This window comes from Sander lucioperca, chromosome 6 (genome assembly GCF_008315115.2).
Source record: "Sander lucioperca isolate FBNREF2018 chromosome 6, SLUC_FBN_1.2, whole genome shotgun sequence".
Classification (NCBI taxonomy): Eukaryota; Metazoa; Chordata; class Actinopteri; order Perciformes; family Percidae; genus Sander; species Sander lucioperca.
The window spans coordinates 3,034,655-3,045,226 of record NC_050178.1 but is presented as its reverse complement, the minus strand read 5'-3'; the positions used below and the strand labels follow the sequence as shown (position 1 = coordinate 3,045,226).

The 10,572-nt window shown below is 40.2% G+C and overlaps 1 protein-coding gene across 2 annotated transcripts; it reads right to left on the bottom strand.

Moving 5' to 3' along the window:
* Positions 1 to 2,839: 2,839 nt before the first annotated feature.
* nbl1 (NBL1, DAN family BMP antagonist) lies at positions 2,840 to 10,538 on the bottom strand. Of its 2 annotated transcripts, none has more exons than XM_031287606.2 (4): positions 10,382 to 10,538; positions 6,595 to 6,775; positions 5,028 to 5,139; positions 2,840 to 3,270 (listed from the first exon to the last, which is right to left on the bottom strand). In XM_031287606.2, the coding sequence occupies exons 1-4, from the start codon at positions 10,419 to 10,421 to the stop codon at positions 2,989 to 2,991; spliced, it is 615 nt and encodes a 204-aa protein (XP_031143466.1). In that variant the 5' UTR covers positions 10,422 to 10,538; the 3' UTR covers positions 2,840 to 2,988. The 2 variants fall into 2 exon arrangements, with proteins under 2 accessions (XP_031143466.1, XP_031143467.1); XM_031287607.2 differs by lacking the exon at positions 10,382 to 10,538 and adding an exon at positions 8,160 to 8,628.
* Positions 10,539 to 10,572: the final 34 nt, after the last annotated feature.

Sequence of the window (10,572 nt, the reverse complement as noted above, 5' to 3'; positions counted from 1 at the left end):
TTTCCGGGTGAGTCCCGACTGCCCTGTCTCCGCCCTGTGCTCTGTCTGAGCATGTCAGGTCGGCGAAAATGAAGGCTGACAGCTCCTCCAATGGACGACAGCACGGAACACACCGAGCAGACTTGAGTCACTGACCTCGCCAGACTGTCCAACGGCCGATTATCGGACCGGTGTGTAACTGCTTTTACTGTCACGACTAACTGACTAACTGTCACTAACCCCCAACCCCTCCCACCAAGCATCTTGTGGTGATTAGCTGGAGTGGTTTGTTTTATTTTGGTGCCTATCCTGTCCCCCTGTGTTGTCTCCCAGGCTTTTTCACAGTGTATTCAGGGGGCAGGCAGCTAGCGGATCAAGGAGAGATACCTACAATTTGAGACAAAAATTAAACGTGCTGAAACCGTGCAGAAACTCATAAAGCACCTTTAATTAAGAAAGTGATTTCTTTTCAACAAACAACCAAAAAAAACACTTATTAATGGCTTATAACTGATGTATAAAAGCCATTAGTTACAACTTACATACCCTTTATTAAGTATGCTTTATTATAAAATGTCACTGCTATTTCTTCATGCTTTATTTGATAAGTCCTTAAAAATACACTAAATGGTTGTACAATTTCCTATAAGACTGATTTGGAAAGCTTGTTAGCGCTTAATAGCAACTTAACATGAGCTGAACATTCTGTTTTGCGTCTCACCTTGCTAAAGTGATGTAGAAGTGTACTCCAGGGTGTGGTCACTACACTGTGACATCACAATTGAGTTTGATATTCTTTAACAATTAGCTAATTCTATAAAGCCAATGTTGGTGTGGTTTGTTTGACTGTTTAAATAATAACTAAAATTGGCCATACTAAATTATTATAAAGCTGCTCGTAGCTTAGACCTCTTCATCTTGTTATCTGACCTTTGCTTTACATAAGTAAAGTGTATTTCAGTTTAGTCCGATAATCAGATAACATCTTGGGAAAATTTGATTTGAGTACACTCAGCATACATACTAAATATAAAGAGTTGCTCACGCACATATCAAAATTATAAGGACAGAAAAATACAATGAAACAAATAAAATCACCCCAAACTATTTCAGAAAAAAATGTATAAGAATTTTGGAGTGTTTTGTACCAGGTGAAAGACGATAAGGCCAAGGCCTGCATGCATGAGAACTGAACACAGTAAATACATATTTAAAAAGGAGAAAAGTAAATGAAAGCTTGATAAACAAGTTAATATATGACAAAAAACTGATATATTCAGAAACATCCCTCAAAGTTTCTCCCTCTGCAGTCTGCCTTTCACTAATCTCAGAGCATCATCAGCTGTGTGGCTGGGAGATAAGCAGATGATCAATTTGTTTTGCAGCACAGATAGACAGTCAACGGGAGAAAAGATGAGAGGATATGGGACAGAGCTGACGAGAAATGGAAGAAAGGATACTGTCTGGACATAGAGATAGAGATGAGGGTATGATTGATGAAGGAGAGGAAAGATTCTGTAGAGAGTCTGGTTGCTTGACGTGTTTTTGTCTGGTTCTGAGGAGTTGAAAATGACTGGCATTTGCTGGACCCTCTGTGAACTTTTTTCAACATAGCACACATTGTACCTCAGTAAAGTTCTCCAGCCTTTCTTTATTGAAGGGACTGAAGTTCAGTTCTGTCGGCCTCCAGCCACGCACAAGGTCACTATCCATTTACTGAACAGCATTCTGCAGGTTGCCATGGTTTTTCGTGGCATGTTCAGCTGACCTGCTGTTCACTGATGATAAGACTCTCTAGGTTATATTAGTGATTAACTGAAATGAACTACAGGTTATTCAAAGGGTATCAGTTGAACACTGTCTTTTTTCCTTTGAAAAAAGAAAAGAAAAAGTCTTAATTTTTTATATTTTCTTGATGTAAATACTATACAGAGGCTACCATTTATTGATGAGGAGTCTGTAGTGCACCAAAATCGGCAACTAGCAGACGTATAAGAATGGTTAGTGTACTTATTTTTCTTTATGTTGGTTATTAGCATGTTAGCTTGTAACTGGCAGTGGCTGACAGCTATGATGCTTCGCTCTCCGTACTGACAAGTCTACCCTGCACTGGAGGAGCACAGATATCTCCTCATGTGGGAGAGGAATGTGAAAACATCTCCTCAGGGAGAAACACATATACAAGTCAGTATAGTCCAGGTGAAACATTTTAGGGGACATAAACATAAGAAAAAAAAACATTTTTGAGTGGAGGGATCTTTAAATTTTGCACTATTCTTAAAGTACACAAATCATGAATAACATGAATAAACAAGGGAAGGTATCCAGTGTCATCACATTCAGGCCAATGAAGCAGCATACAGCAAGGTCTCTTCCCATCAAGCACCTCTTCTGTGCTCCAGTAAGTGGCACCAACATCATGTGCCGAGGCCCAAACTCACAGCAGCCACGTGAAAAAAAGGAAAACAACTTCATTTTTAGAAACGGTAAAAGGAAGCTGTGGGTTTTTCTTTGGTTCAAAACAAAACCACTTTCTCCAACTCCATTTCTTGTTATGCTCACATGTGACAGAAAAGGAGAGTGCTAACTGGCACAAATAAAACAAAAGACAAAATAGCAGTTATCACAACAACAGAATTTATTGCATTAAAGCAGATAAAAAAATCAATGAGACTACAGCCTAATAACAGACTATAGTCATGTCTGGATGCACACATATGAACGTTTAATCAGCAAACAAAAAGAGTGCAAAGGCTGGTGTGTTTGTATGCGTTTATATACAATAGAGTTTAATCTGATAGCATGACTTTGTGTGTGTGTGTGTGTGTGTGTGTGTGTGTGTGTGTGTGTGGGTGTGTGTGTGTGTGTGTGTGTGTCTTTAGAGAAACGTCTTAACACAAAGTGAAGCCATATTTTCAAAGTGCCTTTACAATACTACAGATTGTTACAAAGGATGTGGTGTGGAGGAGAGAGGGCAGGAGAGACGCAAAGTGACAATAAGAGTTGTACCTACCCTCCATCTGATGTATGTGGTAGTGTGTGATGGTCTGTGTGTGGGTGAGCATGCTTATTAGAGTGTGTGTCGGAAGGGGGCAGAGGGTGAGACTGAGCACCGCTGAGGGTGTCAGATAAAGATGGAGCGTCCAGGATGTTGTCTGCTGGATACAGCTGCATCACCGCCCCCTCCTGGCCACCCTCCTTACTGCAGGACTGGCAGCTACAGTGGAAGATCCTCTCCACCAGCTTATCCACACGAGGAGACTCTTCACTGCCTGGGCACTCCAGGGTCACCTGTTCTCACACACACACACACACACACACACACACACACACACACACACACACACACACACACACACACACACACACACACACACACACACACACACACACACACACACACACACACACACACACACACACACACATTTAAATACATATATACATACAAAGAGAGAGAGAGAGAGAGTGCTTTGGCTTCATTTCTGGAGGTACAAAGTCAATGGCTACTGGATTTCTGCTGGCTTGTCAAACCATATGTACTGCCAGTGACCTAGTGAACAGGAAGTGAACTTTATTTGGTCTTGGTTTTCAATCTTCCACTTTGTTATCCCCTGACCTCAGATTCCCGAGCTCAGAACTCGGACAACCTTGCAGTACCCTAAGCTCAAAATCAAACAATGATGTGCATCAACAGTTGTAAAAGCTGTAGTAACATACAGTTATGAGCACTTCTGTCTTATTTGTGTCTCACTAAATCAGTCATACACACAGTCCTGTCCAACTTCTATCTGTGGACATGGTGTTATGCTGTTTGTATGCACATAAAAACTGTGTAATCCATTGATATCAACTGGTATTGCTAACAATGGCTAACCTGGCTAGAGCCTACCACGTAATGAAAAATACGACTTGTAAATAGAACGCATTCAACTCGGTTGTGTCATTCCCAACTCCGGCTTCCGAGTTCCGAGGTAAATGGAACGCACTATTACTGAATGGTAACAGTGTTTTGACTATTGATTGTTGCTGTTCATTGTCATCATTGTATGATATTTGTATGACTTTCGTTCAGGATTAGTTTAAGTTAGTGCTGAATATCATTTATTTATATACAGTATTTACTTATTTGCTTGCATTCATTTAGATTTTTTTTTCTTTCTACCTTTCCTTCTAAGTAAATTTGATTTTTACAATATGTACATACTGCTATATGTGGATAGATGAAAGTGTGTGTTTTTGGTCAAATTCTTACTCATACTTACTTTAGTGTTGTGCTTTGTTAAAGTTGTATTTTCACACTAAGAAAATGATTGCGCCATGATTGTATGAAATATACAAGCCCCCTTTAAACCTCAGTGTTGCACAAACTCTTCTAGCTCTCCAGACCTCACACAACTTCCCCTCACTGTTTCCATTATCAGCATTCAGCACTTTTATCAAGATCTACCACCAAGTGCCAAACCAGCATGGAGCAGTATCCTATTTCATGAGAGCTGACTTTGTTTTGTTTTAAACTCAATTTTTGTTTAAAGTCCTGCAACAACAATCATAACCACAGACATAAACATTTATTTCCAGATAATCCAAAGTAAGGTGAGACTGTAGATGCACTTTCTCTGGCCTTTCTCAAGCAACAAAAACAATACGGAAATTAATTAATCTATCAGGTAACAGCAGTGGAATCCAAGAGGTACAATATTTTCCACTGAAACATGAGGCGACCTCACCTGTGGTCCCACCCGCCTAGCCTATCTGGCAGCTTTCCAAACTACATACACCTCACTACAAAGCCTTTGTTGTCGAAAGTCTGCATTCCTTCTGGCAAACAGGGACAATGAACTTTAGAGGAATATAAAACACAGGATTAAGGTTCATAGGGAAATGCAGAAATTGTAACACAAATCTATTCAAAATCCTCCATTTCTGTTTTGTTTTTTTCCTTCTGCTTTGTGTCCGCCAGTGAACAGTTATTCTTTCATGTTGGAAACCTGTGGTTTTGTGTGTGAGCACATGAGCTACATGAGCTAATGTGCAATAAATCTTACCACTTCCCACTGTGTCTGGGCAGGCATGCAGGAGTCACAGTGCACCAGGGACTCAGTTGACTGTGGGAACGTGTTGGGGACGCTGTAACTGAAACACTGGCCCAGACAAGCTCTGCGGGGAGGACAGAGTTCATTATTGCATGATTCAACTGCACGACCAGAGCTGTAGATGTCTGGTAGCCTCAGGCCAGACACAGAGTATTAATATTATAAATGTTAGGTGAATCACTGGTCAACTAATGATTATAAATAAAAATAATGAATAACAAATACCACTGTGTAAATCATAGGAAGTAGTGTGCAAAATGTGTACATGTGTCACTGGGGGGGACTGCATCTTAGAGAAGAATATCAATATTTTCAAAGTGAGCGTTACTAAAATAATGAACTGTTGTAAGAATGTAACTTGAAGGCAGAATAGAAAATTGTTTTTAAGGGCCACAGTGTTACATTTGCATGTCACTTAAAAATTATAAGTGTGGTGCTATTAGAGCTGGGCAATAAATTGATATTATATCGATATCGTGATATGAGACTAGATATTGTCTTAGATTTTGGATATCGTAATATGGCATAAGTGTTGTCTTTTCCTGGTTTTAAAGGCTGCATTACAGTAAAGTGATGTCATTTTCTGAACCTACCAGACTGTTGTAACTGTTCTATTATTTGCCTTTACCCACTTAGTCATTATATCCACATTACTGAGGATTATTTATCAAAAATCTCATTGTGTAAATATTTTGTGAAAGCACCAATAGTCAACACTACAATATCGTTGTGGTATAGTGATATTTGATTTTCTCCATATCGCCCAGCCCTAGGTGCTATTATAAGTAATTTCTGTGTCGCCAAAGCCTGAAATAGCTTATTGCTCCATTGTTGTCCAAAACCTTTTAAAAACACATCAATGAGCCTCATTGTTGTACCGGATGTTTCATCATTTGAGCAACAAATCAGTGGCTGAAAACAGTCCCCAATAAATGCACTATTTACTCCTGTTTGAGTATTGTTGTGTTAGTTTTGTTTTTATTTAATCTTTCTTTTGAATGAACATTTACATTCATGACCCATATCTAATGATGTATGTCTTTAGAAGGAACCAATGGGCTTTTGGCTGAATACCACAGACATGTTAGGAAAGTCAGAGAGTACTGAGAGACACATTGTTGATTTTACTCTTTTCATGGGATTTATGGACAATAAGAAGCACATTACTGGACAATAAGAAGCACATTACTATTACCAGCGTTACCCTTTAATATCAATGCCTGCAGTGTTATTAAGAATCTTTGATTTTTAAATGCAGTTTTCCACCATGCAGGCAGCCACTGATTTATATTCATTTCAAGTATGCAGCACTGAAACTTGCTCGGCGTAGAGAAGTGTAAGTAAGTTGTTATTCCTTCATACTTCAAGTGTAAATAATGGATTACCTATCTCACACAAACAGAATGATCATAACTCTGAGGATGAAACTTCTTGACATTTCTGCATTATTCACTTTTTTCAGCTGCAGAGAGATCGTCAGACAGAGAAAGAGAGAGACAGAGAGGGCCTTCATCCTGACCTGTTTTGAATAGAGCGAGGCTGACATCCCGTGTGCCCGACTATCTGTGTGATGTTCTTGGCTTCGCACCAGGCGCTCTTGTCAGGGAACAGCGCCAGGCGGTTGATGTGTGCAGGCGGTGCCGCTGAATACAGTGCAAACAGTGCCCAACAAATCTGAATCCGCTGCCACATGACTGCACCTAAAGGGGCAGAAAACCACAGCATGTTACCGCTCTCTGTTAACCTTGTTCCATACAAAAATGCACGCTAAAAAGAGTAGTCACACAATCTCTTAAAGTTTACTGATGTCTACTGGTCAGATGTTGCCTGGCTTTACAGTTAATGCAAAATGTGGACGTTGCATATCCCTGCAGATGTGGATTGACAACGTCCTGGCGATTAGCAGCTTGAAACCCAGGGGTCCCTGTGCTTCAAATTTTCTCCAGTTATGTTGCTGTAGCTCATTTCAATGATTAAAAGAGACAACTTCTTGACTATCTGAATCACCAGCTGCAGAAAGAACATTATATTGGGTTCATATTGTCTAGAAAGAGACAATTGGGGAGGGAGGCAAATGTCTGCTCCACACCACCTGACTCTCTAATACCAAGTCAGTCCTCTGCTGTTTCACTCTCTTCTTTAAAAATGCCTCAACCAGTCACGTCATTTCCAACCTATCGTTTTCTCCTGCTGCTTATAAAAAAAAGTGTCTCGACTTCTTTACATACTTTTCAGCACTTCCATATGTCTCTGACACAGAAACCTTGTCTACAGGAATCAATAGAGCTCTCCTTATCTAGCTATGTATAGATATAAAAGATAAAGGGGCGTCTGAGGTGTGCTGTGATGAGGGGGGGAGGATTTTGTTTAATAAGTATAGGCTATGTTTTTTACAGGCTTCAAGAGTTCAGGCTACTTTCTTTAAAACGCAGCACTCTAGAGACTGAGCACCCTATGTTAAAGTGGTAACGCGTTACAGTAACGAGTAACTAGGCCTACTGTTTGAAATACAGTAGTGGCGAATGTTACGATTAAAAGTCGTTATTTTCCCGGACATATTCTATTACATAGCTAGTTTAGTTCAATCCGAATTTGTATAGTGTGTTACCCACGATCTCTCGTAAGGGATCAGTTAATTTATCAGTAACGTAACGTACGTTAACGTCAGTAAGGCTAAGTTCCGTTTAACGGCTGATGAAGGCTAAAGAGTTGTCGTTGGCTTTATTTTATTTATCACATTTAAATCTAGCTAATGTTATAGATTAGGCAAAAGTAATGTCCCTGGTTTTTCACCGGCAAGATGACGACGGGGTTTTCTTCGAGTAACGTTACTTCAGAAGGTGGTGGGAGAAGTTACAACCGTCATGTTAAACAAGTGTCGCAGCTAACGTTAACTAACGGATGAAAAGTACCATAACGTGTTGGATAGCAGCTCTCGGAGGGTGAGTAGGCTAACTAACGTTATAGTAACACGTGTACTAATAACTGTACTTGTTTAACTAGCTAGCTAGTTACGAGTAGTAACGTACTTTCTGAGTAACGAGCCCCGACAGTGGTCGTAGTTGAGACACTTAGCTAACTTACCGCTCACCGACCCCGGGGAACAGCCAGTTGAGCACCTCGCAACGTCCTGCTGAGCTGAGCCCCCTCACCGAAACCTGGCTCCTAAAACCAGAGGATGCGGGTTGCCGTTGGATATCACCGTGCGCTGATAATTAGAGGAAAATTTGAGCACTTCGTGAGCTGCGAGGATACATCCGAGCCCACTCTGTCATAAAACTGTTACATCATCCGGAAAGGAAAAATAAAGAACCGTCCGTCCGACAGAGAAGGATGGGGAGATGGGGTTAGTTATGAACACTATCTCATCCCCGAGTCCATCAACTCAGACCGTCCCTCCCCTTTGTTCTCTCCCCGTCCAGTGTTAAATTCCCCTGAAACTCCACTAAAAACACTTTCCAAGTTGTTGTCTTTTGTTGTAAAACTCTGTAGCAGGGGTTAGGCGCGGTTGAGCCCCCAGACAGGGGTCCTGCTGTGCCGTTTCTGGACGAAAGAAAACGGAGAGGAGGGGACTGTTGGGAAGGTTTCAAATGTTTCCCAAAGTAGGAGCGAGGCGAGACCGCAGTTAAGATTTACAGGACAAAAATGCAAATATAAAAACATTACACAAATAGGGCATATTTAGAGTCATGCGTTGCCTTTGTAGATACATTTGACATTGCTTTGTTATCATAGATTTTAAAATTGAAACATTAATAACAATGTGAGCATGCAAAACACCTGGGAAACAGATATGAATCAATGCTCTGATCCATTTTTCTGAAACCTTTAGGAAGTTGAAATTATTTCAACATGTTATTTAACCATAAGCTCATGACAACTTGATCTAATTAAGGCCCTCTCAATATGTTTGGAGTGAAACCACTGACAGACTCATGAGCACATGACTTGCTGAAAGGCAGAATGTTCCTTGGTTTTGCTGACCTATGAGTAGACTCCTTTAAATCCTAAAAGGGAATATGGGGCCTAACATTTAAGCTTTGGAATATGATGCCCAAGTCAGCTACTGGTAAATGTCAGTGTTTTCTGGCTCAAAGCTCCTGACAGTGCATGCAGTGGAGAAAGAAGAATTCACATCCTCAAGGAAAAATAGCCAATACACAGACACACACACACACACACACACACCACAATGTTAAATTATATTCCCTTATAAGTTCTGTAAAAGTTTGTACTTAGAGTCCAAAGGCATTTGAAGTGTACAAAAGTATTTCAAGTCATGGTAAGCCTTACACAGAATTGTGTTCATTTACTCAAATAGCCTAGTTTGTACTTCTACCACTACATTTCAGAGGGAAGTATTCTAATTTTTACTCTTTTTATTTGACAGCCATAGTAACTTCACAAAAACATTAAACATATACAAATCATATGATCAGATTATAAGGTATAATGCATTGTTGTACATTAAACTATCCAACAGTTTATAAAGTAGTTAAACCAGCTCCACCGACTACAGCAGTAAAATTCTACTTACACATGAATACATCAGTAATAATAATGTCATTTTATATATAACAATCATAGGGGGCATTTTCCTGCGTCACATGCTTTCACTTTTGATACCCATATAAGTACTTTAAGCTAATAACACTTTTAAATAATGTTTTTGCTTCTAGACTTTTCCTTGTAATTGAGTATTTTGAACGTGTGGTATTGCTGCTTTTATACTGAAGTAAAAGACTTAAATACAGCAGCTCCAAGCTGGAGTCATGCAGCAGCACATATTACATGGTTTTATATTTCATGCCAGAAATTCACCAACACTGAGTGAACAGTTTTGAACCATTAGATGAACAAATGTGATTAGGTAGCATTATTAGACTGGTGCTTCGGATTCATCATGGAGAATTTTTCAGACAGGCACAGACAGGCATCGGTTTTGGTTATAGGTTTTGGCTGCCTTGTTATCTCAGCTGCGACACTGGTCCCCTTAACCCTCCCACACACACACACCATTCCTGCACTTCTTCCTACCTGCTTACAGGTGTTCAGCCTGGCTTGTGTCCATAAGCACCCCTATCTGTCTCACGCTTCACTTGCAAACAAATATTTAAATGGACAGGGGACGAGTGACATGGCTTAATTTCTGACATTTCTTATTATGTGCTTACATTGCTGAGAAAACTGTTACTGTGATGGAGAGGGAAAATGTGAGTGTATTAGAGAAAGCGTGCGTTTTCTTTGATGTGAAAGTGTAAACCATGTGTTGTGTTCAGACTCAGAGTGCAAAGTGCAGAACTCACCTGTTAGTAATAAGACCGAGCTCCAGTCCAGAAACGGCATTCCACGGATTCTGCTTCACCAGGGGGCTGGATAACTGCACACGCTCACACAAACAATCTTTCTTCTCTCCTAGCAGGCTCATGCAACCACACATAAGTGATCAATCACACTCAAAACAATCTCGGCAAAAAGACTCACGGCCAATGAATAC